At 49.0% G+C, this 17,272-nt stretch overlaps 1 protein-coding gene across 5 annotated transcripts in view; it reads left to right on the top strand.

Moving 5' to 3' along the window:
• The window catches only part of STX3 (syntaxin 3), a 40,011-nt gene that overhangs the window by 9,909 nt on the left and 12,830 nt on the right, over positions 1-17,272 (top strand). For 4 of the 5 annotated variants that reach the window (XM_042957398.1, XM_015542025.2, XM_015542024.2 and 1 more), the window contains exons 2-3: positions 5,913-5,996; positions 16,835-16,934. In XM_042957398.1, coding sequence (XP_042813332.1) covers positions 5,913-5,996; positions 16,835-16,934 — 184 coding nt within the window. Of the gene's footprint in view, positions 1-5,912; positions 5,997-6,080; positions 6,558-16,834; positions 16,935-17,272 lie in introns of those variants that run through there. The other variant, XM_042957401.1, reaches the window with a different exon arrangement.

The raw sequence follows: 17,272 nt of genomic DNA on the forward strand, positions 1-17,272 counted from the left end.
GGGACAGAGGATCCAAAGCAGGTTCCCTGCTGACAGGCTGACAGCAGCGAGCCCGATGCGGGGCTCGAACTGACAACCGCGAGATCATGTCCTGAGCTGAAGTGGGACGCTCAACCGACTGAGCCCACCAGGCGCCCCCCTTCCCCTCTTCTTGAGAAGGCATCCATTTGTTTACAGCAGTGGTTTCTCGGTTAGCTAAGCTTGCTGGTTTGCTTGCTTGCTTGCTTACTTCCTTTTTTCTTCTTTTCTTTGCTCTGTTGACAACAGGACTTTCTTCAAATGAAGTGTTACATTCAGCCCCAGTGTATAAAGCAGACAGAAGGGAAGCTACACAGATTTAAGAGTGGGGAAGGGCCCACCTGCCTGCCTCCCCCCTCCCTGGCTTCCCTGGCCAGTTTCTGAGGCTCATCTGAAGTGTCCTGGGGTTCCACAAAGCTGCACTGGAAAGCTAAGCTCCTTACTTGGCGAGAAAGCCCAGGCTTAGTGCAGACAAGTGCCCAGCTTTCCGCAGGGCCGGGCTGCTGCTCTCCTTGGCTCCTGGTCACTCTCGGGATGGGCCGCTTTGGGAAGGTGCAGGGGGGTAACAAGGGCTTAGGACAGACAAGCGAAGTTCGAGCCCAGACTCTGCCAACCAGTGGCTGGGAGCCCTTGGATAACCTCTAGGGTGTTGTGGCCACCCAGCATCTGGTAAGGGCTCTATGGGTGGCAAATGCTTTTATTCAAGAAGCTAACGGAAGGGACCCACATCAGATAGATGGAGAATGATGGAGAAGGCAGTTGAGAGAAAGGCAGTGAATGCTGAGTAAGAGGAAGTACAGCAAAAGCCCCTTCATGCTGCGTGCCGGGCCCCTGAACCCTCCCCACTCTGCAGAGAGGAGGTCATGGTCCTGGCAGCCCTCACGGGACTGTGGGGCACATTTGAGAGGCAGGGATGGGTGCTAGATACACGGCTCTGTGTCAGTGCTGCCCTCTGGCCCATGTCCCATCTCCTGGTGGGAGAGGCATCATGGGGCTGGGGGTGGGGGAGAGGAAGTGAGCGGCTGAACTCGTGGTTCTCACTGTTCCTTCTGCGGCCGATGTAGCTACTGCAACGTTCCTATTACCACACGCCTTGATTCTCTGATAAAGATGCCCAAGTTCTTTTCTCAGCTGTGCTCAGTCATGTGGGCCCAAGATAAAGGACGCTGTGTGCTTTCCTTGGCCTTGGGACTCCTGAGGCCTCAGCCTGAGAGAGCCTGGCTGTGTCAGAAGGGACAGGGGGTTTCCCCGGGATCAGTTAGACCCCCTTTTGGAGAAGCTGGTTGGAAGTTCCAATGTCCCATGACTCCGGATCACCCATGATGGTGGCTTCTTCCTTGGACTCTCTCACTGGACTAAAGCTTGTGCTGTTGTAATTGATGTTGTGATGTTATATTTTTGGAAACAGCACAGCACAGTGGGAAAGACTCTGCATGGGAAGATGGGAATCAAGAAACCGGGGTTCTACTCCTGGCCAGCAGTAACTCATTGTTTGGCTGTGGGCCTTGATTTGCCCCTCTCTCAGTGACAAAATTTGATGGTAGAATCTGTAAGGTTGCATTTAACTCTAAAAGTCCTGTACCTTTTTTGTTTGTTTGTTTTTGTTTTTTTGTTTTTCTTCTTTTTTCCCCCCTTTCCTGTTTAAAGGTACTTATATCCAGGTTAAAGCTATAGAGAAGTCGGCTAGATCTTATGTACGGCCCCTTTTATTGAGTTGTAACTATGTGCTATTCATTGCATAAGGAACTTTAAAATATTCTGTCCTCACAAAAGCATTGGTAGACGCTATTCTGTCTATTTTGTGGATAGGGAAATTGAGGCTCAGAGATGTTAAACCAGTTGTGTAAGGCTTGGTGACCAGTATGTGATGGAGCAGTTTATGGAACCCAGATCATCGTCATGCTCTGTGGCTGACCTTACTGACGTAGCCTTTAGTGCGAGGACTTCCTCAGAAGAGAAGTCACTCTTTTAGCCGTCACGTCTTTACAGCAAGGTGATAGGGAGACTGACATTTGTGAGCCACTGGTATGTGCTCAGTATTGTGCTAGAAACCTTCCATATGTGATGTCTTCCAGTGCCCGTAAAAGTCGTAAGGTGACTGGTGTTATTACCATTCACAGATTAAAAAACTCAGAGCAATAAAAGACTTGATTGAGATTCTCACAGCCAGTAATTGGTAACCAAAGGTTTTAGACCGAGGTTGTGGGTTACCAGAGACTTCTCCTTTCCTAGTTCACACTTTTTCTCAACTGGAGGTGGATGAGGCTGCCCTGCCCAAAGCCAAAAGGTGATGTCTTGGATGTGGGGGATCCCTGTACAAATTCCGGGGGCCTCAGAAATTGACGTCATGACAGAGAGCTAGGTGCCTGCCTCCCAAGCTCCAGGACACAGTTGTTCCCAGCTTCCAGAAACTTCCCTCAGTCCATCCTAAGATGGCAGACTCATCCTACTTCCTTCCATCCCGTGTTGACACCCATGGGTGTGTACCCACACACACGTACCCACATGGTATCTCCCTTCAGTGTGGGTCTCTAGAAGACCTCTGGAGAGAGGAGTTGGGACAAATGCTTGTTAGCTCACCTTCCCAGAGGAGGGCTGGGTTCCTGTTTTCCGGTGAGGGTCACAGAGATCCTTGCTGGCAGATGGAGCTCTCTGGAGGCTACTAAGAGGCCCAAGTATTGACGATAGTGATAATAGGAGCATTTTATCTCAACTTTAGAAACTGCTGGCTGAATCCAGGCTGCAGTCCCTGTGGGGGCTGGGTTTTCATTCAGCTAAAATTGATTAAATTTCTCTTACATATCTAGCACATGGTGAGTGCTCAGTGTACATGTGGAATGCATGAATGAGTGAATGAATGAATGACACGTACAAGTAATTTTAAGTGCAAGTGAGAAAAGCCAATTCCAGTGAAACGAATTTTCTAAAAACATTAGAATAATACTGTTTGAGTTTGTTGGGAGAGTGCTGGGAACAGTTGTGGAACCTGTTGGGAAGGCTTAGGAAGAGTAGAAGTGAAGGTACTCTTTGAGAAACTGGCAGAGATCTCTGTTTGCTTTGCAATTCAAATTCCTCAGGGAGTTTGGCTCACGATTGACCCCCTTCACCTTCCCCACATGATTCTGGGAAGGTTATCTACACCAAGGAAGGCTTTCTGGGCAGGCACGTACGCTCAGAGTATCTGTTATAATAGATAAGGCAGCCCTGACCCTCCAGGGTTTATAGCCAGTAGGGAAAGACTGATAAATAAAGGGATAATTAACAGTAGGCTGTGTTGGATGCTATGGAAGGTCTGCACAAGATGCATCGGGAGCTTAGAAGTTTGGTTTTTTTTAAATTTTTTAAAGGTTTATTTTTGAGAGAGAGACAGAGCATGAGTGGGGGAGGGGCAGAAAGAGAGAGAGAGACAGAATCTGAAATAGGCTCCAGGCTCTGAGCTGTCAGCACAGAGCCCGACGTGGGGCTCAAACCCACCACCACAAGATCATGACCTGAGCCAAAGTGACGCCCAAACAACTGGGCAACCCAGGTGCCCTGCTTAGGAAGGTTTTAAATTTTACATGAGGAGTGTCAGGGAAGGCCGACAGAGAAGATGGTTTGAGATTGAATTTAATTATTTTTATTTTTATTTTTATTTTTTAGAGGTGGGAAGGGAGAGAGGGAGAGAGAGAGAGAAAGAGAGAAAGAGAGAATGAGATTCCTAGTGCAGAGCCCTACACGGAGCTTAATCCCACAACCCTGGGATCATGACCTGAGCCGAAATCAAGTCAGAGGCTCAACTGACTGAGCCACCCAGGCGCCCCCAAGATTGAATTTAAAGGCTAAGTAAAATTTTTCCGGCTGGGCAAATGCATTTCAGGAAGAAGTCCTTCATGAAAGATGGTCTGTCCAGGAAAAGTGGGGAGTTCCAAGTGCCTGGTCTAGAGAGTGTATCATGAGGAGAGGAACATGGGCAGGGCCAGACCTTAATGGTCCCTATGTGCTCTGTTGGGCATTGGGACTTTTAATCCCAGGAGAACAGAAGGAATGACTTTTTAGGAAGATGAGTTTGGGCACTGTGGCACTGCCATCAAGTTCAACTCCTTTGAAGGAGTTAAGCTCCTGACTGTTAAGCTTGGGTTGCCGAAGGTTCCAGACAAGCCAGAGAATGAGGTGATGGCGGAGCTAGTCAAAACAGACTCCGCAGATGTTTGGAGAGTCCCAGATTTCTTTTTCTTTCTTTCTTTCTTTCTTTCTTTCTTTCTTTCTTTCTTTCTTTCTTTCTTTCTTTCTTTCTTTTTATTTGTTTTTGAAAGAGAGAGACAGAGTGCAATCAGGAGAGGGGCAGAGAGAGAGGGAGACACAGAATCTGAAGCAGGCTTCAGGCTCTGAGCTGTCAGCACCCCTGACTCAGGGCTTGAACTCACGAGCCGTGAGATCATGACCTGAGCGTAAGTTGGACGCTTAACCGACGAGCCACCCTGGAGCGTCCCAGATTTCACTGGGAATTCCCAGTAATGCCATCATCTGTTGAAGGTTGGGGGGTTGGTAGCGGGTAAAGAGGAGAGGGCCCTGGTGGCTTTCATCGCCCGTGGGGTTATGAGTGTTTGAGAGGGCTGTTGTCTACCGCAGGTTGTGAAGAAGCAGGTGTAGCGGCTTTTCCCCTCCCCACCTCGACTGGCAAGAACCAGTTCTCCCTCTGAGCTTAGAAACGGTCAGCATGTGGCGCATTGATGGGGAGAGTGTAGACACAGCTCGGGCCCTGGATGCTGGGTGGGAATGGAAGCACTTCCTTTAGATAGCCGTTTTGTGATTCTGTAGAGGAAGTGGAATGAGATCAAGAAAGCTGGGGTCCCTAGGGGTTGCTGGGGGCCGAAGGGAGAGCTTCCTTTTCCTTATAAACATGAGCTCTGACAGGGGATGACACACAGTACTGTTTTTTTTTTTTTTTTTTTTTTTTGCAGTAGGTGGTTAATGAAAACAGGAAAACCTTTGTTCCTACCCTGAGGATGGGAAGGGAGTGCTTTGGCGGAATTGGGGCTAGAAACTGTTCTCTTTGTTTTGTTTTGTTTGAATGTTGATTTATTTTTGAGAGGGAGAGACAGAGTGCAAGTGGGGGAGGGGCAGAGAGAGAGGGAGACACAGAATCCGAAGCAGGCTCCAGGCTCTGAGCTGTCTGAGCACAGACCCTGGTGCGGGGCTTGAACCCACGAACCATGAGATCATGACCTGAGCCGAAGTCGGACGCTTGACAGACTGAGCCATCCAGGTGCCCCGAGGCTATAAACTATTCTGATAGAGATGTCTGGTAGGGTGGATCACACATTTGAACGTTGTGGAGAAGGGATTAGGAACATGGGGCCCAAATCCAAAAGAGGCTAGAATCTGCCTGTCTCTACATTTTTGCTGTGTGACTTTGGCCAAGTTGTTCAACCTCTCTGTTTTAGGTTCTCCAACAGGAATGAGTTATAATAATGTCACCAGTACCACTACGGACCCCCACCCCCACCTCTAGCAACAACAATAACAATAACACCTAGCATTTATTGAGTAATCGCAGTATGCCAGGCACCGTGCAAACGTGTTTTAACTTCCTCGTCTCATTTCTTTCACCACCCCCGAAGTACATAGTGCATGTCAGCATTTTACAGATAGAGAAACCTGGCACAGTGATGTTAGTAGCTTGCCCATCCCTCCCTCCCTTCCCCCACCCCCTGCTAGAAGTCAGTAAACGGTGCAGCTCGGGTTTAAATACAGTGTGATGGAGTCCGATATATTGCAGGGCTGTTCTGAGTTTTAAAGGAGATTATGTCTGTATAATGTTTAGTATAGATGTAGCTCCTGGTGAGCCTTCAAGTTCTGTTAGCTGTTTCTTGTGTTTTTAGCCTCACCCCGTTCCTTTTTGTCTCTCACAGAAGCAGCTGACACAGGATGATGATGCCGACGAGGTCGAGGTTGCCATTGACAACACGGCTTTCATGGATGAGTTCTTTTCTGAGGTAGGCGACCTTCCTGTGCTTTTTTCTGAATGTACATAAGGAAACACAGCTTCCTGTGTAAAGAATAAAACTCGGCTCTTTCAGGTGTAGCAGAGGAAAGTCGGTCTTTTCCTGGGGTGAGGCGGCCAGACCCAGAAGTTACTGGGAGATTTCTCTTCAATACGTAATTGGGAGGGTTTGGATTTTTAATCTTCTTGAGAAAGTCAGCAGAAGGTAAATGATATGTAATTAATGAGATGCTTTTAAAGCCTTATGCTGCATGACAGCATTTTAATGATCTTTCTTGCCTAAGTTACATAATTTCAATACTGAATCAACCATGGGGTCGCAGCCATGTGTGAAAAAAAAAATACATCTTTAAGCTTGTGATTCAGATTGATCAGATTTGTTGTTTCCCAAAATTCAGGCCCTTTGACTTAATTCTAGTGGAAACTGGGAAACTAAGAAACCACCAGTTTATTTTTTTCACGTTCAACAGGGACAAAGATGGGTTGCTCCTGTCTACAGATTCACATAATCTTTGATCTCGAAGGTCCTTCTTGGGAGAGACTATGGCAGATGGTGAGCGGTGGGATTCAAATCTCTGCTCTGCTTCTGACCAGCTGGTGATCTTGCCAATGTTCCTTCACATGCTTTGTTTCCTTATCTGCAAATTGGGAGTGATACTGTAATCCCTAGGGTTATTACGAGGATTAAATGGAATAATGTTTATAAAGCATTCAGTTATAGCATCTGACGTGTCTGTGCCTGGTGAGTGATTCTCCAGACCAGAACAAAAGCATGAAGAGTTCAGTCATGGAAGTTTCTGCCATCATACTGTGGTTTCTTTATTTAGGCTTTTTATTTTTTTTGGAAAGAAGACAAGAGGCACCATATTGTTTCTGCAGGAGGAATGGGGCACCTCCTGTCTCTAGATTGTGGATGTGGAAAGTCACACTCTAGCTTGCGGGGCCTGGCGGTTCATGGCAGCTCCTCTGGTGGAGTGGGTAGCCGGTGTAGGAGCGGACTGGCGTGTGGGCCTGATTGGGAATTTGGCTGTGAACACTCCACGGTTCCCCACGCTCTTCATGGGTGGATCCGTCCTTTTGGCCAAGAAGTCGTGGTGAGACCGAAGAGCGCGGGGTTTTGTGAGGCCAGAGCTTGTTCCAGGTGTGGATCATGGAAAGAGAATGTCTTCTCAGTGGTGGGGAGGACTTCAGGAGTTGTTGGATGCCACTGTCGCTTGCCCTCCGATCTTGCCTTGGATGACCAGATACGTTAAGGGACTTCTTCCCTAAGATAAGGCAGTTTCGCCAATTACGGTCTTCTGCCTCTTCTCCTAACCCAGCAGGAGGGTCTCTGAAGGGCAGTATCCCCTGCCAAGTGGGAAGGTGATGTGCCTCCAGGACATGCTCTCAATTCATCCTCATGCATTTAATAGCGGTTGACTTTGGTTAAGTCATTTACCCCACCTGGGCCTCTAATTCTTGCTCTGCAAACTGGGAATGTTAGTACTAACCTTTCAAGGTTGTTGTGAAGATAACACGAGGATCACACATCTGGAAAGCATTTTTTTTAAATTTATTTTGAGAGAGAGAGAGAGAGTGAGCGAGCATGAGTATGTGTGATGGGGAGGGTAGAGGGAGAGAGAATCCCAAGCAGGCTCTCTGCACCCATGCATGAGCTGTGAGATCATGACCTGAGCCAAAATCAAGAGTCGACACTTAACTGAGCCACCCAGGTGCCCCTGGAAAGCGTTTTTAAACAGAACAGTGCTGGCTGGATAGTTATTTTTGGAGCCTTAAGACCTCAAGGGCTATTTGTTTTTTTGTTTTTTGCTTTTCTTTGCTTCTTTGTCAGATGCTTTTCTGTCATTTAGGGGGAAAAAAATCCCAAACCCTATCATATTGGGGGTGGAGAAGAGGACTGCACGGTGGGGTGGAAAGAGCATCATCTTTGAAATGGAGCTCCTCGTCTGCCACTAGCTGTGATCTCGGGCACATTCCTTGACTCCCCTCGGTCTCCGTGAGCTTATTGTGATATGGGGAGTAGCATCTTCAGCTCACAGATGTGTTGGGGAGTAAAGGAGTCGACACTCAGAAAGTGCTCAGTGTCGGCTTAGGTAAATGTTACTGCCCTGCTTTCCATGTGACGGAGCCCCAGGAGGGTAATAATGTCTCAGAGAGGCAAGAGGCCGTGGACACAGAAAGAGGCCACCCAAGCTCTGGGCGCCCACGAGTTCTGGTCCTGATGTCAGGTCTGCCATTACCAGCAGTATAACTTTGGAAGAGCTGTTTCACTACTCTGAACCCCAGCTCCCTCTAAGACAGGAATAGCAGTGTTACCTGCTGGGTATTTATTATGAAGATAAATCGAGAAAGTACATGGATGTACCTGGCACAGTATGTCTCCAGTCAGTGTTAGCTGTCATCACTGTTCTGTTCCTGATGTGTTAGGGAATAGGGTCTGGAAATAGCCTTGAAAGTGGGATAGAGCACACGCCAGGGCCTGGGGGTTTGGGGAAGTGAGGGGGGCTCTCCCTTCATGCAGCTGGGGAACACACTGAGGGCATCCTGCAGAACACGACTAAATAGACTGCTTGGGAAGGCACTCTTGTGGCAAAACCTGCTGCTTGGCCTTGTTCCAGCAAGCAGGTCCCAGTGGCTGTTTGTTGAGGACTGATTGTGTGAATCACGAGCCGGTCAGAGAGGCGTGTGCAAGGGGCAGGTGAAGTCACGGGATCAGGATGATTTCAAAATGTGCACTGCGCTGTTTAAGACCCAGATGGCTTTTCCAGCTTCTCGGCTGTTATGGGAATGAATTGGCCCTTGGGTTTTCAGGCCTTGGAGGATTAAGCCAGGGGGTCTAGTAAATAATAAACCTCAGGTTATTGTCTAGTTTGTGGTCACCTGTATTTTCTTTGCGCTGTTTGGAAGAGAGGACAAATTTTCCGAGGCAGAAACATTAGGGGCTTATTGTTTATATTGATTCATGCATTCAGGAAAATACACAAGTGTTTACTGTCTTCCACACAGCATGTTCAGTGCTGGGACGAACAGCATTCTGTGGGGCGGAGTCCTTTGCCCTCTGGTGTCTCTTTATCTGGCGAGGATGACAGAAATGTGTAGAAAGTCATGATCATAGCAATGTCAATAAGGTCCTCTGGGAGCACAGAAGGGGAAGTGTTAAATTCTGCCTGGAGGAGCGGGGAGAGGTAAGGTGAGGGAAGGCCTCAGTGGCTCCTACCTAGACCTGCTTCTCAGAATCACCTGGGGAGCCTTTCACACGTCTGCATGCCCAGTGCAGAGGGCCTGCAGTGGCTTAGGCTTTGGATTTTGAGGAAGTCCGTTCAGATGATTCTTTTGCTTCTATGGTTATGAAATGCTGCTTATGAAATGCTGCAGGGTGATGGGGGGGGGGGTTTGAAGGTGCTAAGCAAGGAAATGCGGGGATCAGGGTGTATTGTAGGAAAATCATTCTGGTGGCAGTTCGTGGAGGGCAGGAAAGGCCAGAAATGGAAAGACGAGCCAGTTGGCTGGGGCTCTGGCAGCTGGCAGGGTGTATCATCCAGGGATGCTTTTGAGTGTCCGTGGCACAAGCGGTAAAGGTGTGTAATCATTTCACGTGTGAAGAAGTCGACAGCACAGAGTGGTGGGTCGGAGGTGGTGGGGCTCTAGGTCAGCAGCTCTGTGAGCCTCTTGGCTTTTCCCTTGGCATTGGGAGTGGAGTCTGTTCTGATGACCTACTGCTGTATGATGAATCACCCCAACCTTGAGGGCTGTAAGACCCCCATTGTGTAGTGAGGACAGATTCTGTGGGCTAGAAATTCAGGCACAGGGCACAGTGGAGGTGGGTGAGTTTTGCTCCGCAGTTTCTGGGGACTTAGCCGGGAAGACTTGAACAGCTGGATGCTGGAACCTTATAGAGAGTTCTTTATTGAAACGTCTGGTGACTCAGGGAAAAGCTCTGGAGAGACCCTCAGTTGGAGCGCCTATGTTGACTTGTTTCTGTGACTTGGGCGTCTTAGCATGGCCAGCCCAGGATCATCGGGGTGTCACGTGGAGGCACAAGGCCCCCACACGAGATTCCAGGTGTGGAAGGCATGTGGGACGTCACTTGTGTGCTCTGATGTCGAAACAGACACAAGCCTGCCAGGTTCAAGAGAGCGTTACATAGATACCCCCTCTCAGTGGGAGGGCCATTGAAGAATTTGTGCCAGGCTTTGAAAGGTCCAGAGCCACAGCCCCTGATGACACCACCATGTATGACACACGAAGTACGAAAGGGGGAAGCCAGAGACGTCCCCAAATCCTTTTATCAGGCAGAAAAACCACACAAATGCTCTAAGCTGACTTCCCCTTGTGGCCCATTGACCAACAACAGATCACATGGTCACGGCCACTCCTAGCTGGGAGGGACACCAGGAAAGTGAGCACTTAGCAAAGGACAGGGTTGCTAGGATTGGCGTAGAAGTGATCATGATTCATTGCCTGGGGCCGGCAACGTTGCTGCCCAAGCAAAATCAGAGTTCTGTTAACAAGAAAGGGTGGGGGCCGGGGCTGGCTATTAGGTGCATCAAAGCACTGTCCTCGATGGTATATGAGATGCCAGAAGGCTCCGGTGAGCAAATATAACTGAAAGATGCTTTATACTCTTTTCCACCCTTGGGGATTTAAAATGCACATTTACTTATTAAAGACTCTGAGAAGTCCTGCAATAAAGAAACTCGCTTACCTGGCTCTGCATTTATTTTTTCACAGAGCCCTTTCTGACTTGTAACTTCTATTAGCAAGGATGAATGGTTACATTTCAGAAAATGCTATTATAAAGTTTTTGAGGGTTTTTTTTTGGGTGGGGGGGAGGTGTTTAAAAAAACAAATCCGTGAGACTGGTTTGCCGTTGTAGATGAAGCATGCTTGTCTCCTGAAGTTACTTGTATTCATTTATTTACTCATTCAGCAACCTTGCAGTCAGTGGCGCCCCATGCGTGGCCAGGAAAGAGACGTGGTCCCAGCCCTCGAGGGCACTGAGTCAGGGCTGGGACAGGTGAGAGTGTGCACACAAGGTGTGGTGGTGCCTCGGGGGGCGGGGCAGTACCTGCTTAGATGAACTGGGAGGGGAGCAGCTGTGAAAGCAGAGACCCTTCTGCGTAGGCTTGATTTTTGTTAGAACAAAGACCCTGAAAGTGAACACCACATGGAAGGCGAGGCATCGAGTCAAATCTAACAGGTTAAGAACTCTCTCATTCCTTCTTCAGGTGGAGTCTTTGGTGGGTAGGTGGGCTGGTTGGTTCCGTGAGTCTGGGTTCCTTCCTTAGGCAGCACGAAGCTCTTGCCAGTCACGTGCTCCTCTGCTCTCAGGCCCGTCCCCCGCCCTTCCTGTGCTCTGCTCGGGACTGCAGGGAACTCATTCCTGATGTTCCCTTGCCAGCTGGCTTTGGTGTGTTTGATGTAGGGGACACGCTGGCGGAAGACTCTAGGAGGAGGGAGGAGGCCCTGGTTTTCCTCCCCAGACATGTCTTCTCTGTGGCCTCAACTTTTGCTGGGTAGACCCTGTCTCCATGAGGCCTGTTCTGCTGGGTAACTCCACTGTGGTCCGGCTCCGATCAGAGGGGCCCTGGCCTTGGGCCCTGGTGTCCCCACTCTTGGTCATTTCCAGAGTGCCTCACCATCCTCTGCTTGGCTTCCTGGCCCTCCTGTCCCCATGGAAAGAATTCCCTGTGTTCTCTTATTTTGGCTGACATAATGAGATGGATAGGTTGTTGTTTTCCTGACCAAGTTTTGAGTGATGCAAAGACCAAATGCACTTAATGCATTTGAGATTATTGTCTGAGAATACTGGTTTTCACTGGTCAGTATAACTCTGGGATTGTTCATTTCTTTTCATTTGTGAATGGGATGTTCCACTGCTTTGTCACTAGTCTCCGTAAAACCCCTGACGCACTTGACTTCTGTTGCTTGGACTGAGACATCTCTGCCCCTTCTTTCTTGCCGGAGTGTGTATTTATTTTCCAGAGCAAAGAAGCAAACAAATCAACAAGGACGTGGCTGAGAACTTGTAACACAGAGACTGTTCGGGATTCTATTAGTTTTAGGGAACAGTCAAGGTGTATGAATTGTGAAAAGGAGGAGTCATTTGACCCTTACAATCCCTTTACTTTGTCACCTTAACGGGGTGGCGCATAAATAAATATGCAGGAGTTAATTAATGCCTAACTAGAAGTACAAAGTATATGGGAGCTTAGGGGAGGCAGAGACTCATTCTTAAGTGGAATGGACAAAGCCTTCCCCCCTCCCCCTCGGTAATCTGCTACTTCTCTAAAGTAGGACTTTCTTTGCTTTCTGTGATCAAATTCGACTCTCCTGGGTACTTAGGTCCAGAAGGAAGAGGCCATTCATGCCTTGAAAATAACTCCCTCCTTTCAGTTAGACAGTGGTGAGTAGTATAATATAGTAATCATTGTTCGTTCCCCGAGGCAACACCCAAAAGAGTGGTTGACTGGCTGTCCTGCTTGATCTCCTTGGGTGGCTGCTGACAGCATCATGGGGCGTGTTGTTAACATTGGGGACTGCTGTGGGGCTTAAGTGAGACGTGCTTGTGAAGGCACAGCGGCACACCTGGCCCATAGTAAGCGGGCAGCATTTGCTGGCTTTCCCGGGATTCTCATTATCTGCGTACTTAGTGTGCACGTACTTTGTGTTAAGTGCTTGATGCGTATTATCTCATCTTATCCCCACAAAAATACTCTGTGCCTTTGTTTTTCTTTGGAAGCACTGGTCTTCCTCTAAGGTGACTTTCTGGGTGTTTCATGGTGGCAGCTACATGCAATTAGTTTTCTTTTGTGCATTTGCCAGATAACCAAAGAATCATGGGAGGAGGGGGAACTTAGTCTGAAATCTAGGTTTCTAACTCTAGGAAGTGGGACATACGATAATCCTCAGTTTCACAGATGCAAGAACCAGGGCTGGGGGCGTGTGGGGGGTGAGCGGATTGATTGTTCAAGGTCATAAAACTGCTGGGAGGTGGAGCTGAAACTTGACCCTGGCCTGTTTGATTCTAATATTTTCTTCCTTTGCTTTTTTCTTTTCTGTTCTCTTTCCTTTATTTTCTTTCTTTCTTTCTTTCTTTCTTTCTTTCTTTCTTTCTTTCTTCTTTTCTTTTCTTTTCTTTTCTCTTTCTTTCCTTCTTTCTTTTTCTTTTTCTTTCTTTCTTCCTTTATTTTCTGAGAGAGAGAGAGAGAGACAAGAGCATGAGGGGGGGGGCAGAGAGAGAGAGGGAGAGAGAATCCCAAGCAGACTCCACACTGTCAGCGCAGAGCCTGACGAGGGGCTCAATCCCATGAATGGAGAGATCATGACCTGAGCCGAAATCGAGAGTCAGACGATTAATTGACAGAGCCTCCCAGGCACCCTGATTATAACATTTTCTGAGCTATACTGCCTGGGTGGCCACATTACTGACAAATCATTGAAAAATACATTTTAAAATGTAACCTGCAATAAGTGGGCACTGACTGAGGAGGTAGTGGCCACAAATTGAGCATGGTGATTAAAAAACCACAACTTTCCGGTTGGTTCCCTCAGTCAGCAACGTTTCTTGGGTGCTCTTGGTGTATAACGCTCTCTTGTAGGGAGCCTTGGTTAGAGAACAAAGGAATACAGAATGTGATCCCAGGGAAAGGCAGTCTCACAAGACAGGGAGTGGACCGTGGGCATTAGCCCGACACAGGCTCAGCACGCAGGGACCGGGAGAGAAGATAGAGAGGAGCTTCCCATCGGTGGTCCTTGCGCCTTTATATCTGGTTCACGAGACAGGGTTTGGTGTCCAACAGATGCCTGGTTCTACCTCTTTATGAAGCACGTCCTTGAGGGAGTTCCTGTCCTATGAGCTGCGGTATTCTCAGGCACGAAAAGGAGCTAGTGGTTGGCAACCTCACAGAAGTGCTGTTGAAGGAACTTGTTTCTGACACGTGTATTTGTTAAATCAGTTCAGATCCTTGTGTAAGGCAATGTCAGGATATTTAAAACAACCCCAAAGAAACACGAACAGCCCTTGAGTTTTAGATTCATAAAAGATCTCATACTAGGTCCCTCCCTCCCCCCATGATTCTTCGGTTATCTGGCAAAGGCACTCGAGGAAATTAATTGCACGCAGCTGCCACCATGAAATACCCAGAAAGTCACCTTGGAGCAAGACCAGCGCTTCCAAGGAAAAACAAAGACCCGGAGTTCAGAAAAAGAAGAAAGCTTTGTGATTGGCCAGTTGCCCATCCTGGAGTCCTAGATGGGTGCTGTGATTATTTGGGGAATTGGCTAAGTTACTGGAGTACTAAATCAGAGTCCCTGAAATGCCTCCAGATGGTGGGGTTGGGGAGGATTGAGGAAGACGGCAGCCGGCTGCACTGGGTAGAGGAGGGAGGAGGTGGGAACAGGTGCCCGTGCTCCCGGGCTGGGAAGTCCCACAGGCAGGTTGGGGGTGGAGCAGCCAGGGCCTGGCTCTCTCATCCACAGGGTCGGATAGGCCACCTACCGCCCAGTCTTCAGACGTCTGGAGTGACTCTGAACTTGAGGCCTGGCAGCTGACAGCTTCCTATCTCGTCTTTCTATCATTGACCAGAATTCACGTCTGGATGCTCTTCCACTTTGTGAAATAATATTCCGGAATATATTTTCTAAGACAGCAAATTCAGTGAACATGCAAAATCCAAGGACTTACAGTCCGTTAAAATGTGTTAAACCCTTTTTATTTTATTTTTAAATGTTATTTATTTTTTCATTTTGAGAGACAGAGCACGAGTGGGGGAGCAGCAGAGACAGAGGGAGACATGATATCGGAAGCAGGCTCCAGGCTCCGAGCCGTCAGCACAGAGCCTGATGGGGGGCTCGAACCCACAAACCACGGATCATGACCTGCGCCACCCAGGCGCCCCTATTAAACCCTTTTTAAAGTGGTTTGTGCATTTTATCCTAGAGAGCCTTTTTTCTCATTCCTGTTTGATGTAGTGAAATTCCTTTGACAAGATAGTCACGAGATGGAAATAGGAATGTGGTTTGATGAACATGGTTTTGATGTGAGAGATGAAGGGAAGGGTAAGGTGGCAATTTCTGGGTTCACCCAAGGGCCTGATTCTGAGGTGGCTACACTTCTGGAGCCCGTCAGCATTCCCAAGTGGTAGCACGGGCCCCTTGTGGAGCTGGGTAGGTCTGGGATTCTGCTAGAAGTGGAACAGGACAGAAAGTCAAAAGATCAAGTCTTAGATGTAAAGCAGAGAGCATCCCAGTTGGAGTCTGGAGAGCTCCAGCATCCAAACATCTGTGTTTGAGCACCGACCCAACCATTACCTGTGACCTATGACCTCTTTAACCTTTACGTTCTTCGTGTGAATGATGGTCCCCGTGCACTACCATGGATGGTTTGCCAGCTGTTAAAGTGCTTCACAGAAGTGTGGGTAGCTACTTGGGTTTGGATTTATACCCTGATGATACAATTACATTGACATTTTATTCTACATCTTTTTTTTTTTTTTTTTTTTAATGTTTGTTTATTCTTGAGAGAGACAGAGTGTGAGCAGGGGTGGGGAAGAGAGAGAGAGGGAGACACAGAATCCGAAGCAGGCTCCAGGCTCCGAGCTGTGAGCACAGAGCCCGACGCGGGGCTCGAACCCACAAACAGCGAGATCATGACCTGAGCCGAAGTCGGACGCTTAACCGACTGAGCCACCCAGGCGCCCCTTAGTCTACATCTTTCAGCAAGTGATTCCACTCTCAAACTGCAGTTCATCAAGACCGGTGTATTTGTAGAGGGGCAGAGTCCACAGCTCTGTTGGCAAAAGCGCTGATTTGAGGGTTTGAGAAGTCCACTTTTGTTTTTCCCATTTTCTATTTAATCTGGAGATTAATGACCAGGATTTCAAAAACGAATGAATTATTTGCCGGAGGAAAAGCATACTGGACAGCACACGCCAAGTTGCATTTTATGGTATCGCTGATGTTAAGATCCTACCGGGTGGTATTTTACAAGGTTTCTTAACTGTCGTAGTGCCGACAGGCCCCACCCTTCTGGAAGCCTGGCGGCTAGACCTGGTGGGTGTGGACAGAGGAGGCCTCTCCGGTGCTCCCGCATCAGCAGGGGCCATGATGCCTTGCAGGAGCCGGGGTGGCACTTAGTGATGGGATCTTGTGAGCGTCTTGTGATCCTGCTCTCTCTGGGAATGAAGCGCCACAGGAAATATTTTGCGGTGCACCCCGTGCGTGATCGGGAACCTCAGCCGTGTGCAGAAATGGTCTGTGGCTGGTCACCTGAGGGAATCGGCTAGTAGGAGGCATTCCAGCAGAACACACACGCGGGGGGCTCCCGTGTCTCCCGAGGCGGCCGTGCTTAGTCTCTTTCTCCGTCTCCATCTCTTCTCCGCTCCACTCTCTACATCCGTTCTCTCCGTTCACTGCTTTTCTTTCCTTCTCCCCTTTCCCTCCCCCCCCATCCTCCCTCTCTGCTCTTCTGGTCCTGGGGGCGGCTGACGGGTCTGCCTGATGGGATGTGTGTTGGGCCTTGTCCTCCGGCTCATCGTCATGGGTTTTCCTGGCCCTTCTTGACTCCGGCCTGCAGCCTCCCATCCCAGGGGGGCCAGCGCGCTCCTCTCCGGGAGCAAGGCATGTGGGTCTTCAGTGACTGCTCTGGACGTTAGTTGATCTGGCCATGCCAGGGGCCCTCCCCGGGTGGCAGAAGACTTTCTAGTCCTCACATTGCCCCACGAGCCCCGAAGGTGGGTAGCTTTCCCCCGAGACCTCTGCTGAGCTTTCCTCTCAATCGTGGTTATGTTCTTCCTCTCCCAACAAAGGCTGTTGTCTTTTTGATTCCAGATCGAGGAGACTCGGCTCAACATAGACAAGATCTCAGAGCACGTGGAGGAGGCTAAGAAACTCTACAGTATCATCCTGTCCGCACCGATTCCTGAGCCAAGTGAGCGTTTACTCAGAGCTGAGTTGCCTGGCGATGGCCCTTGGCATTGGGGCTGAGCCAGCCCTGTTTTCCTCTCTCCTGGGAGGGGCGGGGAGTGTCTGGCCCACACTGCACACTGTGCGCACGTCGTGTCCTCTTTCCCTTCCCTCCCGGGAACTCTTCTCTTCGTGGCCGGGGCCACTGAATCCTTGTGGCCAAACGCTCCTCTCCCTCCCATCCAGTCCCTCTCGTGACCTGTGGTGAGGCTTCCTGCTTCTCGCGTTCCTCATCTCCGTCCCATGGCTGTGCCTTTGCGGGTACTGTTTCCCAGCCCCCTTCCATATCCTGCCAGTTCAAGG

This window comes from Panthera tigris, chromosome D1 (assembly GCF_018350195.1).
Source record: "Panthera tigris isolate Pti1 chromosome D1, P.tigris_Pti1_mat1.1, whole genome shotgun sequence".
Lineage (NCBI taxonomy): Eukaryota > Metazoa > Chordata > Mammalia > Carnivora > Felidae > Panthera > Panthera tigris.